Source organism: Zootoca vivipara, chromosome 11, assembly GCF_963506605.1.
Source record: "Zootoca vivipara chromosome 11, rZooViv1.1, whole genome shotgun sequence".
Classification (NCBI taxonomy): domain Eukaryota; kingdom Metazoa; phylum Chordata; class Lepidosauria; order Squamata; family Lacertidae; genus Zootoca; species Zootoca vivipara.
This window is the reverse complement of record NC_083286.1, coordinates 53,692,209-53,717,424: the sequence shown is the minus strand read 5'-3', so window position 1 is coordinate 53,717,424 and position 25,216 is coordinate 53,692,209. Positions and strand designations below refer to the sequence as shown.

General features: G+C 45.8%; 1 protein-coding gene across 6 annotated transcripts in view; it reads right to left on the bottom strand.

Moving 5' to 3' along the window:
• Window positions 1–25,216, bottom strand: part of MYO5B (myosin VB) — a 289,538-nt gene that overhangs the window by 52,918 nt on the left and 211,404 nt on the right. For 4 of the 6 annotated variants that reach the window (XM_060280366.1, XM_060280369.1, XM_060280364.1 and 1 more), the window contains exons 19-25: window positions 24,091–24,302; window positions 19,735–19,891; window positions 16,422–16,661; window positions 8,081–8,317; window positions 4,106–4,190; window positions 1,886–2,034; window positions 1,001–1,120 (exon numbers count right to left, since the gene is read on the bottom strand). In XM_060280366.1, the coding sequence (XP_060136349.1) occupies window positions 1,001–1,120; window positions 1,886–2,034; window positions 4,106–4,190; window positions 8,081–8,317; window positions 16,422–16,661; window positions 19,735–19,891; window positions 24,091–24,302 (1,200 nt within the window). The remainder of the gene's footprint in view (window positions 1–1,000; window positions 1,121–1,885; window positions 2,035–4,105; window positions 4,191–8,080; window positions 8,318–16,421; window positions 16,662–19,734; window positions 19,892–24,090; window positions 24,303–25,216) is intronic. The other 2 variants (XM_060280365.1, XM_060280368.1) reach the window with 2 other exon arrangements.

Here is a 25,216-nt window from a genome sequence, read left to right as displayed (position 1 = left end):
AACGGAGACAGAAATTTTGCCAATCCAAAACCCTGCTGGACTCCTGCTGGCTTAGTGGAAGGTGGGGGCCTTCTTTCTTGACCATTCATTCATTTTCACATTTCCTCTCCCTTTGGTCCCAAAGGGGAGGGGAAATCAGTGTGATAGCTCCAGGACTAGGGGCACAATTTGGGGAGATGTTGGGGGAATGCGAGGGCTTTGCATCCAGCCCCCCACCCGCTGGAGTTACCACCTGGTAACTCCTTACTGTTACCGATGGTGGAGTGCAAAGGGTGGCAGCAGGCTCTGTGCCCACGACGGGGAGGCTTCTGCACCTACGGACCTCCTTCTCTGGGGGCTGAGAGGCAAATATAGTCTGTGCTATGGCCCGTCAAATGCTCTTCCAGGAACCTTGGGATTTTGTTCTATATTAGCCCTTTTGGAGAGCACAAGGAAGCCTTCGGAGTGTCGCTCTGCATTCTCCACCAAGTTTGCACGCTGCACGGATAGATACATTAATGCCTTGTGCCCTAATGTACTTTAAAATGTTGGTTATGCTGAAAGTGTACCAGGGAGGCTGGAAATCTCTCTGAAAACACAATAGGGGTGCCTAAAGCCAATCCTCAGGAGGGTTGGAAGCCTTTTGAAAGGAAAATATGTTCTACAAATGCATTATTAACCACTAGCTTTCTTTTTAATTATCGTTACTTAATGCTCACTGTGTACAGACCTAACTGTTAACTAAAAGCGTGCGTTTAAAAATTAATCCTCTTTAATTGCCTAATTAAAGATATAAACAGTGCGACTTTCTCAATGCGAGGCTGAGGTTTTGACATCTGCTGCTCCCTAGATAATTAGTGCTGGCTTTCCAGCAGCACAAGAAAACTTAATAGTCACATTTCAAAACCACATCTCTACTCAATCTGCCTCATTCAGAAAAATTCATGGCACTCCGGTGACCATGCAGGGACCCACTTAAAAACCCCTGCCCGCAAACCCTGTTTGAATTGAACGTTCATACCTCCACTTGCTGGATTGCATCCTCAGTATCCCCAACCTCAGATGTAGAAATTGACGGGTAATTGGAGTCTGATTCCAGGCTGCTTTGGTTCGATGGATTTCTTCTGTGTCCTGGGGTCTGCTATGGAAAGAGATGACAGTGTTAAAGTTACCCAACTACCACCTGCAGGCAGCTGTTCTATCAAACTGCAGAACAGAGGGAGAGAAGAGAAGGAGGTCTATTGCACCAGCTTCACAGTGACCAGCTCCTCCTCAACAATCACCTGGCAGCCACCACTCCATCAAGGCTACACTAACTTTCTCCATCCCAGCTAGCTGTTTTCAGAACCTTAATTTTAAAAACAGGTGCCAGAGTTTGCTTTTTACCTCCTCTCTCCCCATCCCTTTTGGGTCATGACTTGCCCCCAAAGAATTCTGGGAACTGTAGCTTGTTAAGGAAGCTGGGAGTCATTAGGAGACTCTTATTTGCTCCACAGAGCTGTAATACCAAGAGTGGTTTAACAGTCCAGCCTTCTTCCCAGGGGACTCTGGGAATTGTAGCTCTGTGTGGGGAATAAGAGTCTCCTAACAGGTCTTGGCAGACTTAACAAACTACTATTCCCAGGATTCTTTGGGGGAGCCATGATGATTTAAAGTGGTATGGTACTGCTTTAAATGTGTAGTGCAGATGGGGGCCTAACTCGGCAGAGCTATGGGAGTTACGCTAGTTCTCATATCTCACATAAATCCATTATGTTTATGGGATATTGCTTAGCACTAATTATTTCTGTCAGCTCTAACGAGAACACACAGGTATTTGCTGTAGTTGGAAGCGCTTCCCAAAATATAGCCAGCGAACGTATCACAGTTGACAGAATATTATCTGCTCCTGTCAGCATCCCATTACCTTTATGATAGCCATTTCATCCCTTAAGTTGTCATATCTCTGCTCCAGCCTTGAATACTCCTGCACGAGATTCTGATAGCGAACTCTCTCCTCTTCCAGCTCCTTCTTTGTCAGCAGATTTTCCTCAGCAGCATTTTGTGCAAACTCATCTTACAGAACAAAAGGAAGACAAATTTGACATGTTTAACTACTGAATTTTTACTGAAGTGGTGAACTTTGGCACCTCTTTTTCTAGAAAAAGAGCATCGATTCAGGCTCTCCCCAACATCTGGAGGTAACTAGGTTGGTGAGGACTGGCCTGCAGTCTTACACATACTGGTATATGTTGCTGGCTTCTGAAATAAATAAGAAGCCTAAAGAAGATTCACTCGTGCTTGATCCAGAAGCTGAATAGTTAGAGCCGAATGCTGTAGCATGACTGCTGACAGGAGTGAGACCTCGTCAGGATATAACCACTGTGCCCAGAGATCTGATTGCCCATTTGCTACTGGGTCATGTTCAAGGTGTTACTATTAATATTTAAAGCCCTCAGCAACTTGGGACCAGTTTACCTACGAGATAGTCTTACCTCACATGTGCCCACTCAGCCACTTCGATTGGCACAAACAGCACTACTACAGGTGCAATGCAATACCTCTTCTGCATTTGTAAGAACCTGGTCATTCAATGTGGCAGCCCCTGTACTTTGGAACTCCCTGCCTCTTGAGGTCAAACGGGCGCCTTTACTGTACTCTTTTCGGCACCTGTTTCGGATGCTTAGAAAGTTGAGGCAATCTTAATCTATTTTAAAACAAAATAAAAATCCTTCCAGTAGCACCTTAGAGACCAACTAAGTTTGTCATAGGTATGAGCTTTCGTGTGCATGCACACTTCTTCAGATGCACACCTCATACCTATGACAAACTTAGTTGGTCTTTAAGGTGCTACTGGAAGGATATTTTTTCCAAAAATTTTTTTTACTACGTCAGACCAACACGGCTACCTACCTGTAACTTAATCTATTTTAGTGTTTTCCCTTTTGTATGTTTTAAAGTAGGGTTGTTACTTTTTTCTTGACTTTACTGTTTTATCTTTTGTAAACCGCTCGAAGGGTTGGTTTTTTTAATATATATATATATATATATATATATATATATATATATATATATATCTCAAGTGGTGTATAATTTATGATTGATGTTTGTTCCAATTCAGGAGTAAACAGTGGGTTTTCCTAAGGAAAGTGGCAGGACAAACAGAAAACTGTTCGGATCTGAGCCTAGGAAGTGTGGAAAAACCTCAAGGCAGTTTCCTTTGCGCCTATGTTTGTTCCTAACCAATGGATCAGATAGAACTCATCTGATCCATCAAGCAACATTTCTTTAGGGTGACAGCCCTAAAAATGAAAGAAAGCCCTCTATCAAAAAAATGAGAAGCTTGTACAACCCATTAGATAACAAAGGTATTTACTGAGCGCTTGCATTCCTCACGCACATTATGGTTTCCCCAGCTTGTTTTCTCTCTCAGCTTGCCAATGTCTAAGTCAGTTTTTTAAAGGATCCATTCACGGTGCCTTGTTATGTTAAAGAGGCCCTTTGTTGCAGTGCAAATACTGCTGTCTGAACATCACTTGTTTGATGACACTGTCGAGTAATTTCCCTTCACAGTTCCTCTGATTAGATCCAAAAAAATATAACTGAAGATTGGGGAATTTGTGCGCATATGTGGAAACCTTTTTTTATTCCACGCTTAATTGAATCAGCTTCCCCTCCTGCTGTCTCATCTCCCTGAGAGCTATTCCAATGATGTCTTCGGGAGGGAGGCGAAGAAGAAGAGTAGAAGAATTTGGATTTGATATCCCGCTTTATCACTACCCTAAGGAGTCTTAAAGCGGCTAACATTCTCCTTTCCCTTCTTCCCCCACAACAAACACTCTGTGAGGTGGGTGGGGCTGAGAGACTTCCGAGAAGTGTGACTAGCCCAAGGTCACCCAGCAGCTGCATGTGGAGGAGCGGAGACACGAACCCGGTTTCCCAGATTACGAGTCTACTGCTCTTAACCACTACACCACACTGGTGAAGAGGGACTGTTAGAAGATTAGTACATTTCTACTTATCAATCACAACTAACACTAAGGGAGAAAGGGCTCATAACACTACAAGGAAGAAACAAAAGCAAAACTGCCAGCCCGATTTATCACCAGCGTTAAATGAAACCATATGCCCTGCTCTTCCTCCTTACCTTCCGACTGACACAGAATTTTGTTGTTCAGCTCCTCTTTTTCCTGCTTCAGCAGTGCATTCTCCTCTTCCAAGTCCGTTATCCGCTGAGGAGAAAGCAAGAGAGCAATATTACTGTCCCACAATGTAAGGCAACTCAAGGTCAGTTAACTCCGTGGAGCGACAGAGTTTCACCTGGCTGGCTTTTATAGCCAAACCGGTTTTTTGTCCTCCTTCGATCGCTAGAATAATGATACACAACAGTGAAAGGCTTGCTTTTTTAAACAGCCTACTCTAAGGACCATTTTTTAAAAGAATGTGCAAACTTTGGTATAAATCAATGACTACTAGACATAAGAACAGCCTGCTGGGCCAGGTCAATTGGGGTTGCCATATTTCAAAAAGTGAAAATCCAGACACAAAAGTCGTTGAGCTTTTATAAAGTCCACCCCCCCCCCCGGTCATTGGCAAAATCACAAAAAGGACATTTTTGCGCTACTATTAAGGAAGATAGTCCAGCATCGTGTTCTCACAGTGGCCAGCCATATGCCTGTAGAAAAATAGGAAGCAGAACATGAGCACAAGAGCAATTATCCCCACAAGACGTGATGACTATGCTCTGCTTCTGCTGTGGGTGTGAATAGCAGTTGATGGAAGTCACAAGCAGGGAGAATAATGCTGAGCTCAGTTTCTGTTAGCAAGTTTTCCATGGGCATCCGGTTGGCCACTGTGAGAACAGGATGCTGGACTAGATTGGCCACTGGCCTGATCCAGCAGGCTCTTCTTACATTCTTAGTGTTTAGTATAAACCAGGCACCCCCAAACTGCGGCCCCCTCCAGATGTTTTGGCCTACAACTCCCATGATCCCTAGCTAACAGGACCAGTGGTCAGGGATGATGGGGATTGTGGTCCAAAACATCTGGAGGGCTGAAGTTTGGGGATGCCTGGTATAAACAGTGTTTGCTGTCTAAGGCAAACTTGGACCTTATGCCTCAGACATGGAATAACTTTGAGACGGCTCTGTAGGTCATGGTGAAAACTCTGAGGAGTTTTTTTTTAACCTTGTGTTAAAGAAAGGGAAAGACTGCCAGAAAGAGAAATCCGCAACCAGGGAGAGGAAGCGATGGAAGAAGAATGGAAAGATTTTAAACTGTATTTTAAAAAATATGCTAAAGTAACATATTAGATCAGAAATTAAGTTGTAAATAAACTGTGGAATTTAGGAATATGTGATATGAAAGGAAGAAAATAAGGTTATGTAAGGTGATTAAAATGATTTAGAATTTGCTAATTATAAATGTGTTAAAGAACCACAGGGAGGGAAACCCGAGGAGGTCCCATTATACCATGTGAAGTGATATGAGAATTGTTGTTTTATTGTTATTTGTTCTTTTTTTCCTTTCTTTTTGTCTTTTTTCTTTTTTCTTTATATATTGTTGTTATTTTTGTGAAAATTCCAATAAAAATATTATAAAAAAAAGAAAGAGAAAGACTGTCTAAGCGAAGAAACCACCCCAAACTAAACTTGAAGTGAATCTGAGATACCTCCTCAGTGATTTTGAGGGATGCAATGAATTCAGGCCATTGCTAGACTCCAGTGGCCACGCCTGATGTCTTGTCCCAGCCCCCTTTCACTGTTTAGTCTTTGCCACAGTGCAATTAGTCTTTCACATAACATTAAAATAATAACACTTTGGATCATATTGTCTGAGGGTAAAAAAAAAAGAGAAGAAAAAAAGAGAGGAAAAAGCTCAGTTCTAACTTGGATGCTTCTCATATCCCAGAGCCAACACTGGCAAAATAGGGGACACTGACATGTCGCGCACAAGGTCATTCTATTTAGCCACAGCAGTCTTACTTCGCTCAATTGCTTTTAGCGTGTGAAATTTTGGCTTGGTTGTGCTGCACATGGACAAGGCTGTAGGCTGGCACCCCAAATTTCACTGTGGTGTTCCTCTCAGTCTACACAATTGCAACTCGGAGCAGAACAGCTATAATTTAGAAAATTGCTACACAGAGCGTGTACATGGATTCTGAGCTGCTGGAGAAAGAAGGCTTTATACATCAGAATAAAAAAAGATTTTTTTCCCCCTGTCCTAGCAAGCCCAACAATACATGGCTGCTAAGCCTCATTCATCCATACAGCAGCCTAATTCTTACCTATATTCATATAACCATTCCCCAGTTTTCTTGGCAGGCAGGAAACTGCAGAGGTATTTTATCAATAAGTGCACATGACATTTAAAAAGCCAAACCCTAAATGGATAACAGCGGCCAGTGGGAAGCAAGCAGTTTATTACAAGAAAAGTTCAAATGGCTTTTGTAAGGCGTTATTCAATGTGCATGAAAACGGGAGGGCGAGGGGGAGCCAAAAAGCCCTAAAGCAACAAAATTAGAACAGCTCATTTATGAAATGATCTCTCCAAAGTATCTTCGGAGCATTAGTTCTCCTCCAAGGTCTGAACACAGCTGTTAGGTCTGTTGTTTCGTGTGCGTTGCTGCAAACTAAACAGTCACCTAGAAAAACCAGCCAAAGTTTTCTGCAGTGGATCATCTTCTATAGTGAACAGGGGGACTGGCAAGACTTCAACATAATGCAGCTACCTGGTGCACATGCCTGTGGCATCTAAAAAAAAACTATTATATGTACTGTATTCTTCCCTTCAAATATTGTGTGTGTTGCTGCCTAACCTAGAAGGACAGAGGAAAAAGTCTGTCATCCTGGCCCACAAAGAGCCACCTCTTTTGGAGCAAACCTATCCACTGGAACTGGTAGAGTGTAGATTATGGTACTTTAAAGTTGTAGGTGAGGCTTCCTGCTTTTGAAAAAACAAAGTCAGCTCCCCCTTGAGAGAAAGTTTATATAGTCTGGCTGACTTTCTGCCATGCTACTTTTCTACTTGCAAAGAGTTTTACAAGCAGAAGCGTGGTGGTTTTATTTTATTTTATGTATTTTCCCAGACTGCAATCTGAAGTGGTTCTCCCCTTTTGATCACTTCATTCTGCTGTGTGCACAGAAAAAGCCTGGCCACATCTAGAATGGCAATTGGGAAAGCAGGGGTGTTCCTAGAGGCTGAGAAATTAGGAAGTTTGCCAGATCCAAATTACAACCTCTGGTCTCTTACACAGTAATGGAAGGCCAGCATGATATGGTGATGCCCAGTGCCCACCTAGGACAACTGCATTGCACAAGCTTCTGGGTTTCACAAATCTATTCAGTCCAGAGAAGCAAGTAGCTACACAAGCCTAGGGCTGTTTGCAGTGTGTGATACCATAGGAAGACAAAAACAAACAAACAAGCCCACAGGATGTGGTCCTGAGCACAAAATGTAGTTTCTTATGAACAGCAGCATTTGTACCAAGAGAAAGAACCAAGTATCTAGCCTTTTTGGTTGCATAGGGTTGCGTCCAATATCAACCAGGTCCATTAATTTCAACAGAGCTACTCTGAGCACTACCTAGCAGGAAACAACCCACAGATAAACAGCAACCCATTTGCAACACCGGTTTGCAATAATGAAGTCCTGGTGTAGAAACACACAATATTATCAAATCAAAATACCTTTAGTTCAGGGAAGAACTGCCAGCTGACTGGGCACCTGACTCTTCATGTACAAACACCAAAATGCACAGAAAGGCATTTTCAAAGACATAGAGCTGTAAATACAGAACCAGCAGCCATCTCATACCCCACCCCAAAGGAGAGCTAAGATTACGGAGGTGTCTGTCATCTCCCTGAGTGGGCAGTCTGGTTTCACAGTAACCTTTTTCTAGGTAGTCACGTATGCAAGGAAGAATTTGGCAGTGCGAATCAGCCTCGAGAAATGCCAGTGTACCTGAGTGTCTTTAGATCAGGCCTTGCAGATGGATGCAGAAACTGTAATAGTGAGAAATGCAAAAACCAACCAGCAAGCTTTCAGAGAGACTGCCAGGAGAGTGTCTCCAAGGTTTGGGCACTGCGATACGAAAAGTTTGGCAAATCCTGGGGAGCATTACCTTTCGGAGCACATCTTTCTCCTTTGTGTAGGTGTCTTCTACTATCTTTCTTTCCCCGTGAGCCTTCTCCAGGGCCAGCCGGAGAGAGTCAATCTCTTCTTGCAAGCTTGCAAGCTGGTTGGCATCTCCCTTCTTCCGCTGATATCGTTGCAGTTCCTTCTTCAGCTTCTCTATCTCGGTGGAATGAGAAGTGGCAGCTGTGGAGAACTGTTCATTCAGGAGCTTGTATTCTTTGTTCTGCAATTTGGGGGTAGGTGAGAAGGAATATATGAACACAGCTCAGCACTTGACAGAGGTACTGTCCCCCCTCCCCACAAAGGTCCGAAGACTACAATTTAAATATATTGGGTTTATATTACTTGTTGATATCTTTTCAGTGTGCTACAGCTCTCTTTCAAGGACCACAGGGCGGAGAAATGCTACTATAAGCAATAATTTTCAGAGGGGTAGTGTTTGTTGGTCTGTTGCAGTGACAGTCTTGCACAGTCAAAACCTCGGTTGCTGAACGTAATCTGTTCAGCTTCCGAAATTTCTGACAAATGAGGCCCAGCTTCCGATTGGCTGCAGGAGCTTCCTGCACTCAAGTGGAAGCCACACCGGATATTCGGATTCCAAAAAATGTTCGAAAACCGTAACACTTTCTTCTGGGTTTTTGGTGTTCGGGAGCCGAAATGTTCCAAAGCAGAGGTGTTTGGGAACCGAGGTTTGACTGTAAAGCTTTTGAAGACTTAGTCCACTTCATCAGATGAATGGACTCCAGCCCACAAATGTGTCAAAATAAATTGGTTAGTCTTGAATATGCCACAGTCATCAGTGGGAATAAAAAGAAGCCCTCTACTCCTGAGTAAGTGTGTTTATGATGGCAGCCATAGTTGCTGGGGCAGCCCAGTCAGACGGTCAGGGTACAAATAAAAAAAATATTACAGACCCACTTCTTTAAGCTAGGGGTGACCCTCAAACCTAATTCCACGTAGGTGGCACCCTATGGCACTTCAGCCCATCTCAAGATCTGCTCTCAGAGCCCAACTAGGAGAAAAGAAAGCGAGTTTGGGAGATGGGCTGTGAGAGACAAAATATGGAAGGAGAGATGGCTCAGATCCCATCACCTGTGCACATAACAGCTCCAAGATGCACCACACAGCCCACATTCAGAAGGTTTTTGCTGCAATGTGGAAAACCGCAGGTTATGTACCAGGCATACGAGTCAAACGTTGTGTTTGTGATAGTCAGGGAGCTGACGCAGACAAATGGGAGCAGCAAAGGTGGAATGGGCCAATGTACTGGTGTACAGCAACCCTTATAGCTGCTTTGTGCAGCTCCTGGATGTGTGCGCATTAAACACACCTCCACTGGCTTGCAAGTTGCCTCCAACTCTATGAACCTCTAAGAGATGCAAGACTCTCCCTTTACCCTGGATGAGTTCACATGTACAGCTAAGCCAAACTATGGATTGACACAAATGTGCAAATGCAGACACAGATTGAAGTGAAGATGTGAAGTGAAGATCACAGATGCAGCAGTCTTTTTTTTAGTCCTGCTGCTGCCAAGGCATGGTTTTGCTTAGTGCTATGGTCGAAGCTGGACTCACGATTTGTTTCTGTCACACAAACCATAAGAGGTAAACCAAGGACTCACTCTGGAGCAAGACAGAGCCTATGGCTGGGTTTGGGTGCAGCATGAAGTTGAACTGCATTGCAAAATTCGGTGAAGTGCAAATTTCAAAGGTTTGATGTGTTTCAGTTTATATATTACATTGGAAAGTGTGAATTAGATAGACTGGCCTTTATAAAAGTGAACGGAGTCAAATTTCCCCTGTCTCTAGCTAGGGCTAAAGCTTAACAGTGACCACTCACAAAGTACTGTCGGTGCTAAAGCCATTTGCAGGCTGGGCACAAACCTGGCCCATGCTGGGCACAAACCATGGCCCCGGTGCCATTGGAGTCCTCGGCCGCTTCATCCCTTGGACCAACCAATGAGGCAGGGCCGGCTCTTCGTAGCCCCCGGGTGGTGGCAGTGCACCATGGCGCGGGGCTGGTAAGCTGGGTGCCGGCCTGGCAATTGGAAACCAATTGGAAACCAATTGCGCCCTGCGAGGGCGGGGCGGACGGCGGAGCGATCTCCGCCCCTCAGCACCAGGGCGCGCGATCTGCTCAAGACGGCCCTGCAATGAGGTCAGTCTGGGGGCATGGCTTGGGCAATTTAAATCGCCCATGGTCGAGGACTCGCCCCCCTTTTGCTTCCTGCTTGCGCAGTTCTCCCACCCTCCCTCCCTAAGGCTAGGCATTTTAGTCAGTTGGAGGTGAAGGGAGGTAGTGGCCATCACCTACCCCTCCTAATTCAAAGGTATTCCGTTAAAGGAATCCAGGGGGCATTGACTCTGTCCGAAGCCCCAGACGGGGGGCTAGGGCCATGGCATGACCCCTAGCGGTGACCTTGGGGGAGTTTCTAGTTGATGTGCATCAGCAGGGCTCCCCCTACCGGTGGTTAACCCTTCCTAGACAGGCAGACAGGCAGGAGTCAGATATAGTCAGTTAGTTTCCAATGCCTAAGCCAATACCACTCACATTCCGTAACCAATAAAGTTGTGGCCTTTTTTAGCCCATTAAACTAAAATACTGGTCTCATGTGTCTTTTATTCCTTAACATCTCAGGAGGGTTTGGAAACCTGCCACACAACACAAGCATCTTGACATTGATAAGATAATTAACACATGGTATGTGATGAAAGATTCATTATTCCAATTAAAGCAACAGATGTTGCAATTCATCAAGAAGTTCAGCAATGTATACTTGGTTGTCTCCACCCTCATTGTTCAGCCCAGACACTGAGGTCCAGCTCCTTCTGGTGGTTCCCTCACTGCGAGAAGTGAAGCTACAGAGAACCAGGCAGAGAGAGGAGCTTCTCGGCAGCGGTGCCCCCTCCATGGAACCCCCTCCCATCAGATGTCAAGGAGATACTGTAAAGAACTATACATCTGGAAGCAGCCCTGTATAGGGAAGTTTTTTTAAAAAAAAAACACGTTTGACGTTCTGTTATGTTTTCATATGTGTTGGAAGGCGTCCAGAGTGGCTGGGGCAATCCAGCCAGATGAGCGGGGTATAAATAATAAAATAATGGTGATGACGTCATACTGCATTTTCCCTTTGAATTTCCTTTGTTCAAAACCAGCAGAGTGGCAAAGGAAGTGGCTACACCACATTGCTGGCAGACCCCCCTCATTTCTGATTTCAAATGCTGAGAAGGGAGTACTTAGAAGGATACCTTATAACAGGGCTGCCATCAAAATGAACAAGAGCTGTAACTATCAGACAGGCCCTGAAATGAAATTAGAGTAAAAGGTGGTTTGGGAGAGTCGTTAAGTATCTTTTAAGACTATATTTGAGAAACCGAAGTGAATTGCTGGGAGGCTCGGGGTGGTGGTAGCGGGAGATAAAGAGCTGGCTGAAGAGGCGGAAGCAGTAATTCTTTTGCTGAAGAGCTGACGGCTACATCAACGTTCACGTTCTTAAAACGTTCTGAAGAAGATTGTGTGAGCCCAGGGCACTTAGAGCATCAAGTCCAAACAGGCAGCAAGGCTGGCCTGATATTCCTAGGAAATCCACGCTGAAGACTCATTAACAGCCAGCAGCATTGATTTGTGTGGAAAACATAATCTCAGATCAACTTTGTTTCTTCCTTTTATAAGCAGGAACACATTAACGGGCAGCAGGAGGGAACCAATGCCTGTGGTTCAGCAATGCCCACAAAACTTTGATCTAACCTGTTGACATGTTCACCCCTTTTGTCACAGGGATCTGAGCAAGCTTGAGGGCGAGAAGCTAGCGAAACACAATCACAAACATCCATAAAGGCAGAGATAATTAAACTGCGACAGATGCGTCATAAGGCTAACATCTCTTTTACACCCTTCACCATTTCAGTAGGCGAGCGCAAGAGAAAACCGTATGCAAAATGTGCTGAGTCAACAACATTTCTGCCAATTCAGCAAACAATTTAGAGAAGATTACATCAACGCTGATGAGAGGTTTTGAGATTCAATCATAACGAATCACCATAAAGGGGTGGTGGGAGGAGTGGACCAAAACTAAATCCGGTGCCATCCAACTCCAACCATATTCCTCCCCTGCCTTTACTCCCTAGCACCTAGCAACGGAGGATCATATTCAAGGCACTTGATGGAAGTCCACTCTTGTTCACAGCAGCTTCACCAACCTGGTACCCCCTCCCACCAGTTGTTTTTGACAATTCCCAACATTTGTTGTTCACTTTTTGGAACCAGCTTGTTCTATATGGAGAGGTGAGTTATGAGCTTGTGGGCTTTCCCATGGCTATCTGGTTGGCCAGTGTGAGAATGCTGGACTGGATGGGCCATTGCCCTGATCCAGCCGCCGCCTCTTATGTTCTTCTGTCACAATAAATGTCTGCTTTGTAAAATTTGACAGATGTCGACAAGTAACTTATTTAGCTACAAATGTCGTAAGCAAGGGCAACAGATCAGACCGCTGAGGCCCCTTCTAAATCTATACATTTGTCTAGAGGGAAAACTCCTCCAATATTGGCACCTCTCATCCAAATGAGAACTCGATGCTTCTCTTGCCTTCCCCAATCAGAAAATGCACCATAGGCTAAAGATCCCTATCTCCTTTATTGTTGTCTTAGCATGGCTTTTTTTTGGCAGTCAATAGCGATAAGCGATGGGGGAGCAAGCACAATGGAGGCTTTAGTAGGAAAGCTTGGCTCTGTAGCAGCTCCTTTTTAACATCACAACCAATCTGTACGCAAGAGGGATTTCTCTACAGGACTCAACAATTGTCTTCCTTAATTCAGTCTGAGCCAAGGTTAAGCAAGGCTTAAAAAAAAAAAAGCTAAAAAAAACCTGCACACATTGAAGATCAGCAAGTTGTCAATTTCTTTTTGCCACCTTTTGACCTTCAGGAAGTTTATCGTTGCTCAATCCAAGAGCTCTGCACAGAAATGGTTGCCCCTGTGGTGATGTGGGATGCAGAGCCAGACAGGACAATAACTAGGGCCCTTCAGGGTGAGGTTTTGACTTCCTGGCTAACCTGCAAGACCTATGAATTCCCTAACCCCACCCCAAACCCCATCTGACTTGTACCATTTAGATGGTACCATCTACATGTACCATTTAACCCATTCCAAGTCATGTTACCTACTGGATTGGCAAAAAGCTAAGATCTTGATTCAACTGACCAAGCGTCCCTTCCCCAGCCCTGATTTTCAGCCCCCCTCTTGTTACAGAACTGCTTCCTTGGAGGTTGACTTCTTCTACTTGTCTGACACAACAAGGCATGTCTTATTCTAAACAGAATTTGGTATGATAGATTCTACTAATAAGAATCAACCACAGGGATGGAACAAATGCCTGTAGCTTCCCATTTCCAAAGTTAATTTGCCACAGTGGACAAGTGTCCTGAATAAAGCAAGAGAAACACGCAAACGCGAGAGAAAGCAATGGTGTTCCGAATTATGCATGCAATTGCTGAGAGGGGGACAGGATGCCTGATATTTCTGAGCAACAGCCCAGCTGAAGAGCCAGTGTGGCGTAGTGGTTAGCGTTAGGTTCTGGAAGACCAGGGTTCAACTCCCCACTAAACAATAGATGACCTTGGGTCTGTCACTGGCCCTCAGCCTTTCCTACCCCACAAGGTTGTAGTGGGGGATAACTGAGGAGGGGGAGAACCGTATATGCCACCTTGAGTACCTTGAAGAAAAGGTTTGATACAAATGCAACAAACAAACAAACAAACAAACAAACAAACATCAAACAAGCCAGCGCTTGAAGGCATAAAGGATTAACAACTCCAAGCACTTTGAAGGAGAAGATATACACACCAGGGAATAAACTAACACCTGGGCTAGCTATTAGGAGAATCCTGCCCTTGGAGAAGTTGCATCATCTACCTTTGCAGATAAGTATCCCAACCATGGCATGCTTCAGCGAGCAGGAAGTGAATCTGGGAATTGTGAAGATGGTGCTGCACACCACTGCTCAGCTGCCAATTGTCAGAAAACCACTGAGTAGATTCCTGAGTAGATTCCCACTCACCATCCCAGCTACTGACAAATGTCAGCTACTTCACGCTAAATGGGTTTTTTTTATCCCAACCATCCTTCCTTACAATGAGAATATCCAGGCATTTTTTTTAGATTCCCCCTCCATACCAAGTAGAATAAAACTTTGCATTAGCGATACATTCAACCGTATGCCAGGACCACCTGATTCCATATGCAAGCACCATCCTTGGGAGGCGCACTCTGTAGCATATCTTTGACATTCACTAAAAACAACAACAAACCGTGTCTTTATGTCTGAGCATTTCTAGGCCGTTAATTACTGGGTAATACCGCTCGACATTTTTTTAGTCTTTCAGTATTTTTATTCCCACCCCTCTCTGTTCTGGATATTTTTGCTTCTTGTTATTCACAATCAATTTATATATTGTGGTTTTATGTATGTCTTAAAGAGTTTCAACACTTTTCTTGTAAACTGCTTTGAGATTTTGTGTGTATATATATATAGGAAGCCGCCTATAAGCGGATAGATAAAGGAATATGAGCCTGCCCAGTTTTTGAAGTCATCATCAAGAGGGCCCGATCCACCAGAGCTGGCATTTTCTTCACCAGAAATACCTTGGCTATGGAAAACAATTTCTAGGAGCTGTTTCCCTATTGAAGTCCTTACTGAGTTTTCTGTTCAACCACCAGGTTTTCAACCACCAGACAGGAGTGCCTGGCGTGCTATGGTCCATGGGGTCACGAAGAGTCGGACACGACTAAACCACAACATTGGTAAGCTTTTAATTGCTTTCTGGTTTAGATTCTGCTGGGTCTACAGTTTCTGTTTCATCCTTTGTTTCACCATTTTTATAGTGATTGCCTTTAAGTTTGTTATGAATTTGCACTGATTTTACTGCAGGCCACTTTGGGCACTTATTAGATGTAAGTATAGGCCATACTGATCTACATAGACTCAAAAGAAAACAGGTTATTAAGTTCCTGAAAATATTGAGCCTGAACAAAGGGAAGCATGTGATTATTGGGGTCAGGCTGTCAGTAGGGGCAAGAGTAATAGGAGTACCCCAAACTTCATTGTATCCAACTAGCCACATCATCAAGGACTATACCAGGGGTCTGCAACCTTTAAGACAAAAAGAGCCACTTGGACCCGTTTCCGAAGAAAAAAAAATAAACTGGGAGCCGCAAAACAGGGACGTAATTAGAAATCAGAGGGCCCCATAGCAAAATTTGCTATGCCCAATAATCAATGCCCCAAAATGCCATAGAAAATTAATCAGGGCCCCAGTGTACCATAAATCATAATCAGTGCCTGATGTAAATAATAATTAATAATGAGGGCCCAATGTCATCCTCGTCATTATAAAAATAACTTTGAGTTTGGGCTGCCTTGATTACTGGGAATGGGCAAAACTCTGACTCCCTTATTAGGACACCTGTATGGTTTCATGTGTGTTGCTCCCATCAAGTGAACTTATAAAATTTCCTCATATTGAATCAACCCATTGATTAATACATCTACCTCAATCTCCTGACCAGGCCGGCAGGAGGCCACAGGCAGGCCGCAGGCAGGAGCAGCAGCAGCAAACACGCGCTCCGAGCCCGCAAGCCTTTTCTGCTGCTGGGCGGGAAGAAGTGCGCCCGTTTAAAAAAATAAATAACTCCACCCCCGTCCCCCGTGAGCCTATTGGCGGCGGGGAGGGGCTGATGCAGGGAGGGGGCCGACCACGCTCCCCGGGCTGCTAACGTCACCTTGCGTCCTTTTTGCACAGCGCAGGCGCACAGCGGCGTGTGCTCCGGCGGCGGTGGGCACCGCGCGAGTGTCTGGCGGGCGTGGCGGGCGCCGCCGCATGGGGCTCAGGCGGCGCATGGCTCGGACGCCTCCTCCCCTCGTATCCGCTCCGGAGCCGAAGCAAAGGTGTAAAAGAGCCACATGCGGCTCCGGAGCCGCAGGTTGCAGACCCCTGGACTATACACACACACACACATGCATATATTGGTAAATGAAAGCTTAAGGTGGATTAAAGCTTTTTGCTATCTCCGCATTCCCACTCTGGTGATGGAGCTGCAGAATATTCTGTGGACGTGGTATCTACAACAATGGGGGACAACTTGTAGCTTGCCAGGTGTTGCTGGACTACAGCTCTCATCAGCTCCAGGCAGCATGGCTAATGGTCAGGAAGGGCGGGAATTGTAGCCCAACAATAACTGGAGGGCTACAGGTTCCCCACCCATGCCCCTACATCCAGAGCAGCTGAGAGGTCCAAATATACACTACACAGCAGGACTCATGGAGGGTTTTACCTGTTCATCTATCTTCCTCTGCAGCTGAACCACCTTGTTCTCCATGCCAATATTGAGCCTCTTCAAGTGCTCTGCTGACCTCGCCTCTATCTTCAGGGCCTTCAGCTCTTGCTTGGCCTTCATGCGCCTGAAGTAGCATTGGATAACTACAGCTGCACTTCTGAACCTGACAAAATGCCTCCGAGTTAGCCAGGCTCGGGCATGCTTCTGGATGATGGTAGCTTTGTGCTCCATGAGCATCTGCAAAACACAGGGATGAAGTGACCCTCAGGAGAAGTGGGGAGGGCAGGGGAGAAGAGCCCGTGATGGCAATATAGCATGGCCCCATCTGTGTAGCCGTAGCTGTTGTCATAGCTGTTGCGATTTCTCTCTACCAATATGAAGAATGCTGCCAAGCTTAGTAGTTGCATCATACAGTTGATGTATAACTTTCACACCACAGGAACCTCAGGTTAACCAGGGACTCATTTCTGCAGCAATTCATCAATCGTATCACAGCTAACACAGCAAACATGAAAAATACCTTCCTGGATCAGACCAAATGTCCATCTAGTTCAGGACTCTGTCATCCAACACTGGCCATCTTCATGCTCCACCCTGCCCAGACAGTTCGCATGCAGGTCATGGGGCGACAGATGTTTTCCACCTATAGTGTTCTAACACTGGTGCTGTTCAGAACACATTTATGGCCAAATTCCACATTCTTTATTAACAGCAGTTAAGACACACTTTCTTGTTTGTCACACAGTGTGACATGTTCCACAGTGGCAATGGGAACAGCACCACATCCAAAGGATTTCTTCCTCAGTGCTTCATACTATTTTCTAGAGAGATCAAAACTGCCTCTTAATGCTGCCATCCATGCGCCCAAGTGCATAATATAAGGCGTGGTTAACTTATGTCACTCTCACAAGACGGAGTGATGACAACTAACTTGGATGCCTTGAGAGGAGAAAAAAGGTGAGGGGGAAAAATAACGGAGAAGGGGGTCTATCAAACAGCTGCTTGCTATGATAGCTAAATGGAACGACCAGATACAGAGGCAAACAGAAGCAGACTAGATGAATCCAGGTCTGATCCAGCAAAGCAATTCTGTAAAAATCAAATGCACATGGTATTATTCTGAGGGCTGCCTCCCACGTGCTGGGTTTATGAATGTAAAAGCACAAAGTTCATGCAACTTGAGGCAGATTTTGAATGGTGCATGCACATTTAAAAACGCAGGCATTCTGTGACTCCAAAGACAGGTTTAAAAAGTAGATTTGGAAATTACTCTGCCCAGGTGAGTGACTGGGAGATCGCAGAGCAGCTGCTTTTTTCTTTTGTGGGGATTCTGAATTGTCTGCCAAATTGAAGAGGAAGGCAGACTTAAGGTCATAGCTCCTGTTCTCTGTGAATGAACCTAAGGATCCCCTTTGCCACAAGTAGGGAGCTGCCCCTGTGGAAGAAGCACTGGCCACCACAAGGAGAGAGATCATTAGGACCAGCTGTAAAAGTGACTTCACCAAGCAGATGCATTTTCAAGTGTAATTCCAATACCTGTTCTGTCAGGTAAATTCTTCACTGCGTGGCTGATACGGATGACATTTCCAGATTTCCACTTTGCCGCGGGGTACCTCTCTGTGAGAACAGCTTCATTAAACTAGCACTCTCTGAGAGGCTGCAGAAGAATTGCTTCTGCCTGGGCAGCTTGAGCAGTGAAATAAGAACAGCTTGTGCTTTTGGACTCTGAAAATGGACAAGCTTCCATGTCAGAAAAGAAAGAACAAAATCCTTTTGTTCTTACAGGAAGAGTAACCCAATGATAGGAGTTCAAGTCTGACATCATCCTTGCCCTGCTGTTAGAAGAATCAGGCAGCAGGTGATGGGAAGGACCTGCACCCACGACTCTGGAGAGGTGCTGCCTGCCAGAGTAGACAATACTGGAGTAGATGGGCAAAAAGTTTGACCTGGCAATAAGGCAGCTCCCCGTGTAATTTCCCTTGCGCAGTCTGCTCCAAACTATTTGGTGCGTTTCCATACTGTTTTGGGAGTTGAATGTCATTGCCAATATTTGACGGATGGGAAACTGAGATAAGAGACACAGTGTAGCTTTGGCCAAATTGTTAAGACCACAACTAGTTTGGGACTCAAAAGGTGTATTCACCTAAGGAGTCCTGTTATTGGAAGCTCAGAGCAAGGATTTCCGCTTGTGCAAAGGGGCTTCCTTCATGCTCCTCCACACCCCAAAAACTGGCTATGGAGTGGTTGGAAGAACCCCAGAACAGCCTTTGGGGGAGGATCGGGGGGTGTCATTCCATCTGGCAAGTGGAAATCCTTGCCCTGATGGGAAAAAATCACCTTAGCAAGGTGCTGAATTCCTCACAAATTCAGGCAACTCAGATCAAATCACAAGTAGATAACACTGATCTTCAATAAAGTCAACGCTGAAATCCTGCCCACAGACAAAGTTCACTTCCAAATGACCTGTTTATACAGCATTCGTCCTGGTTTCTTTGCAGGGAGATTAGATGATGTTGGCTGGTTAATGAACATTCATTCCAATTTGTTTGTGGGGGAGGTTAGATGACCCTGCGTCAAAGCAAGTGTTATCCCAAATCTTCCTGTTGCATTTCCCCCATCAATTTCCATATCGCAAATAAGTCCCATCTTCTTGGGAAGCGTGGCTGCTGCAGAAGACCTGCCAACCAACCATAATTGTGCAACCTGAATTTGTCAGCATGCTAATGAATCCCACTCGAGAATAGCAACCACCCGGAAGTGTTAAATCACAATCAAGTCAGTGAGTGTTCAGCGGCAAAGCTGCATGAAGACAAAAGAGTTTAGGACAGTTCTCGTTTTTAAAAAAGTGGTGTTGGTGGTTCGATAGCACTGTTCATGCCTTCCAAACCAACAGTCTTCTGCTGCAGGAGATCTCTGCAGGCTTCCAGTGTGGTTCAGTCTAAATTAGGGGGAAAGCCAACTGTTCTGGGTACCTATGGCTAGAAATAACACCAACATGTATCTCCCCAAACCCTGAACACAAGGTGGCGGCGGCTCCAAGCTGAGCTTTCATAAATTCCTTGACCTGAGAATGAACTTGACCTGAGAATGAGCAGCTTCTAATCTGCTGCTATGTACAACTGTAACGCAAAATTAGAAGCTGGGTATGAGGGTGGGAGAAAGGTGTTGTGGCTGTTTTCAGAAGGCCACGACTGTCTCCAACCAAACACAAAGTGCAAAGACAAGTGCCAGACAGAACGCTGATAGGTCAAGTTGGAAGAAGTTTCCTGTGTACTGACGGGGAAAGTATTTTCAAAAAGAAGAATCCTACCTTTCGATAGGTCTTTCTGACAAACATTCCTCGGGTGAAGGCTTGGATTGTGATGGCAGCCCTGTGGATTGCTTGGTAGGCCCGGCGGATCCTCAACATCCGATATTGTTTCTGTAAAACAATGGCCGCTCTCGTCTTCCTAAGACGGTCAGCCAGTCTGTAAAAGTGCAAGAATTGAAAGGTTTAACAACAACAAGTGAGACCTGCAACCAAATTTTGCAATGTGTCCTCCCTCGTTAGTAGGGTTGGTTCCTGTCCAGGGTCACACCCAGACATGCCCTGATCCAGGGTGCTTTACTATATTCCCTCTCATTTTCTTTCCCAACTGACACTCGGCGTTATTTGGCTGCTGAGTATGCTCAGTTCTCAGTTAGAGTTTCCTGGGAGGATCTGAAGTCGGAGCTTCCACCAAGTGTGGCGGAAATGGCTAACATTCTCTGCCATGAAAACAAACGCCCCCCAAATGCAACAAATGAGTGCCAAAACCACCCTTTGAAATGTCTCTCAGTCTTCACTCCAAGACTCATCATGTTCCAGTTGTGCAAAACACATTGCATCTCATTTGCACCCATCATAATTTATTAAAAGGTAAAGGGACCCCTGACCATTAGGTCCAGTCGTGACCGACTCTGGGGTTGCGGTGCTCATCTCGCTTTATTGGCCGAGGGAGCCAGCGTACAGCTTCCAGGTCATGTGGCCAGCATGACAAAGCCGCTTCTGGTGAACCAGAGCAGCACATGGAAACGCCGTTTACCTTCCCGCTGTAGCGGTTCCTAATTATCTACTTGCACTCTGACGTGCTTTCGAACTGCTAGGTTGGCAGGAGCTGGGATCGAGCAACGGGAGCTCACCCCGTCGCGGGGATTCGAACCACCGACCTTCTGATCTGCAAGCCCTGGGCTCTGTGGTTAAACCCACAGGAAACACATGATTAAGCTGGGCGTGCCGGTGGAGTGAGATGGGGCGCACTATGGGGTGATGCTGCAGTCACCCTCTGTTAACTTAGGCTGCTGCTCTTGGACAGCCGTGAGAGTCCATCACATTATCAGCAAATTCAAGTTGCACAATTAAAGTGGGTTTGGCAGCACTTGGGCAGTAAGCTGCCCACTTCAAAGCAGAAAGAGAACAACCCAGACTTCTTGTGATATGCAAAGTGCACTGGGAAGCGTGGGAAAAACAAGTTCTCCCCATCAGGGGCGGAGGAAGGGGGTGTGGTGGGAGCAGTCCGCCCTGGGTGTCATCACTGAGGGGGGTGACAAAATGCTGGGCAGCACTCATCACGAGGCCTGCAGCGCACCCGAGCCACGCGTCTGTCCTGGGAGAGACACTGTGGCTTGGGCACGCACAGGCACCGCTCTGCCCAAATACTCCGCCTGCTGCCTCCCCCCAGCTGTAGGGCAGCTGAGTTGGAGGAGGCAGGGAGACTCCGGAGGCCCCGCGGTGCGTGCAGCCCCTGGGCACTGCCCCAGGCGCCCAAGCGGCTTCCTCTGCCACTGCTCCCCATACCCTTTCACTACCTGTGTGTTCTAAATTCTTCACTGGTTGTAAGCTCCACTGAAGACATTGGTGGTGTGTAGAAGGTGGCTGCTGGGTAGCCCTTTTAAGGCCACTCCATGGGACAAATGTATTGTCTGCCCAACAGACGATCCGGCCCTGCCTGGCAACTTTTATTATACTTTGCTACGGTGTCTGAAAAGTTGTTAATGCTCTTCCAGGATTAAAATAAAATGTAGCACATAAACCGTCTCCGTTTATCTTAGCTTTTCACATCCCGGCCTTAAATTTTAAAGCCCTAAAAGACATCCTCATCGCAGCTAGCTGCTCCAGTCCCCCAGCACCAAAAGCAAGTGTAGTGCAGCGTAACTACTGGTTACGAGAAATCCAGCACAAAGGCAGCAAATTGATTTGACATTTAAAGCAATGTGCACTGGTTTGGCAACATCTAGGAGCAGGACTCCAAGCGGTTTCCTACATGGTTCTTAATTTGGGATGCAGTTAGTATCCCTTGTAGTACTGCAGATCAGAGTATTGGCTTGCGGAATTTACGACCAGCTCGTTATTACATCTCTTTCAATAAATATTTATAAAACCTCAAGTTTTTCGAGGTGGTTAAGTGTGCTTCATTGGATTTTATTATTTGTTCTTTGCTCGGAGCGATTAAAAAAGAGAGAGAGAGAACTTGTGAAAGTGGCTTATCCAATTTCCTATTGCGTTTGATTCCTGCAGGGCTCCCTGTTCTTATCATATGGCAGAAACCAAGTCTATCACACAAGGACAAAGACTTTCACCCACTGCAAGAGAGGAATCGTTTCTTGTATATTCCCAAAGAATGTATAGTTTTCAAGGTTTGCTCCAAAGGGAAAGGGACACAAAACATGAGAGCAGATTATTTAAAACAATATTTGCTTGGCAAGGACATGGTTCCCCCATCGTTCTGCCCAGACACTGAGGTCCAGCGCCAAGGGCCTTCTGGTGGCTCCCTCCCTGCAAGAAGTGAGGTTACAGGGAACCAGGCAGAGGGCCTTCTCAGCAGTGGCCCCCTCCCACCAGATGTCAAGGAAATAAACAACTGAAGGCAGCCCTGTTTAGGGAAGCTTTTAATGTTTAATGCTGTATTGTGTTTTTAATATTCGGTTGGGAGCCGCCCAGAGTGGCTGGGGAAACCCAGCCAGATGGGAGGGGTATAAATAATGGGTAGGGTATAAATAATAATTTATTGTTGTTGTTGTTGTTGTTGTTATTAGGGGTGGGGAGAGCCACACTGTATACTTAAAGGGCATTCAGTGAACATTTGAAGCACATGACTCCCCCCAAGCCATTAATTTGTGGCTTTCTGCACCAAAGTTCTCAAAGCAACTTACAAGAAAGTAGTAGAAATAACTAGGAACATTAGCTTGTGGGGGGAGGGAGGCTACCGATGCCACATTCATTGCTGTGTGAAGCATGGTTGCACCATTATCACCATGGCCAGAGGTTTCATACCTGGAAGCTTCAAGGAAACCAGCCTTTTCAATGGTAGCACTTCCATCAATGCAACACCTTCATGTAAGAGACACACTCTCTCGAGGCAGATGGGTGCCAACAACGTTATGTGTTTTTGTATTGTAAACTGCCCTGTGGTCCTTGGATGAAGGGCAGTATAGACATATAATTAATAAAGAAACAATTCCCCATCAGCTCTACCTCTCTTTCAAATCAGAGCCAGTGAAGGTGGTGAAGGTCCTGTGTGAGTGCCTGGAGGCGGTTGGAGGATGGATGGCGGCTAACAGATTGAGGTTGAATCCTGACAAGACAGAAGTACTGTTTGCGAGGGACAGGAGGCGGGCAGGTGTGGAGGATTCCCTGGTTCTGAATGGGGTAACTGTGCCCCTGAAGGACAAGGTGTGCAGCCTGGGAGTCATTCTGGATTCACAGCTGTCCATGGAGGCACAGGTTAATTCTGTGTCCAGGGCAGCTGTCTGTCAGCTCCATCTGGTACGCAGGCTGAGACCCTACCTGCCTGCAGACTGTCTCGCCAGAGTGGTGCATGCTCTGGTTATCTCCCGTTTGGACTACTGCAATGCGCTCTACGTGGGGCTACCTTTGAAGGTGACCCGGAAGCTACAACCAATCCAGAATGCGGCAGCTAGACTGGTGCCTGGGAGCGGCCGCCGAGGCCACATAACACCGGTCTTGAAAGATCTACATTGGCTCCCAGTACGTTTCCAAGCACAGTTCAAAGTGTTGGTGCTGACTTTTAAAGCCCTAAATGGCCTCAGTCCAGTATACCTGAAGGAGCGTCTCCACCCCCATCGTTCTGCCTGGACACTGAAGTCCAGTACCGAGGGCCTTCTGGCGGTTCCCTCGTTGTGAGAAGCCAAGTTGCAGGGAACCAGGCAGAGGGCCTTCTCGGTGGTGGCGCCTGCCCTGTGGAACACCCTCCCATCAGATGTCAAAGGAAAAAACATATACCAGATTTTTAGAAGACATCTGAAGGCAGCCCTGTTTAGGGAGGCTTTTAATGTTTAATAGATTATTTTATTTCATTTTTCTGTTGTAAGCCGCCCAGAGTGGCTGGGGAAACCCAGCCAGATGGGCGGGGTATAAATAAATTATTATTATTATTATTATTATTATTATTATTATTATTATTATTATTATTTATCATCCCTGACCATTGGCTGTGCTGGCTTGGACTCTATCTGGGAGTCACTATATTGGTTACACGTCCCCAAGATTCAGTATATGGCAGCTTTGCAAGTTCACATGCACTGGGTTGCAACATATAAAGTTCCTAGACTTCAAAGTTATCAGCATCAGTAACCAATTGTGTATCTCTTACACTGGCCTCATGAGAACATGTGTTTTATTGCTTACCTGCGTGCCAGGTGTCCTCTGGTATACCTCTGGATTTCAAGGGCTGCCTTTTTCATCTTCCGATATTTTGCTTTCTGCAGCCAGCCACGCACCGTCTTCTGTATCATGATGGTAGCGGCACGGAACTTATCCGCCCGTAGTTTCTCCAGGTACGCCACCTGGCCCGCCCGGAAAAAGATCTTGGTCCGCCCAAACTGGAACTTGTCAGGATCCTTTTCAAAAGCATAAAGGGAAACTGGGTTAAGGGAAACAGCCGTTTAGTTTTCCCCCATCAGCGCGCAAGACGGCCTATATCACATTTTGCAACTAGCTGAAATTAGGCGTAGGTTTCACATCTGTGCAGATGGCAGGTATCCCAAAATGAGACAACTGACCCGTTTCCTCTCAAGCAGGTCAGAGTGTGGGGAACAAACGAGCATGAGAAAAGCTAGGGGCACATTTGCACACCAAACATATACCCAGTTCTCTCTCTTTTGGGTTGCACATGAAGTTTCAAAAATTATATGATGTGTGACTTCCAGCTTATTTACTGCTTCCTTGGGTGCTGGTGGTACAACTAATTTCGGAATTAGAAACATCTGGAGGGGTTTCAGGTCAGCTGCAGGTCCTTAACTGACATTGCCAGTTAAAAAGAACCTCAAATAGCAAAGGACCCAAAGGAGCCTTTTGTCTGAGACCTTGGATAGCAGCTGCCAGTCAATGCAGAACAGGAGAACACAGGAAGCTGCCTTATAATGAGTCACACCATTGGTCCATCTAGCTCAGGCATCCCCAAACTGTGGCCCTCCAGATGTTTTGGCCTACAACTCCCATGATCCCTAGCTAACAGGACCAGTGGTCAGGGATGATGGGGATTGTAGTCCAAAACATCTGGAGGGCCAAAGTTTTGGGGGTGCCTGATCTAGCTCTACATTGACTGGCAGCAGCTCTCCAGACTTTTAGACAAGAGTTTCTCTCTCCCCTACTTGGGATATGCCAGGGATTGAACCTGAGACCACCTGCATGCAAAGCAGAAGCTCTACACCTGAGCTACAGCCGTTCCTGGGCTTTGACACCCTTTTATCAACATTCATACGCTCAGATTCAGGATTACATAAGCAACAGAGAGCGATGGAGCCTTGTGACA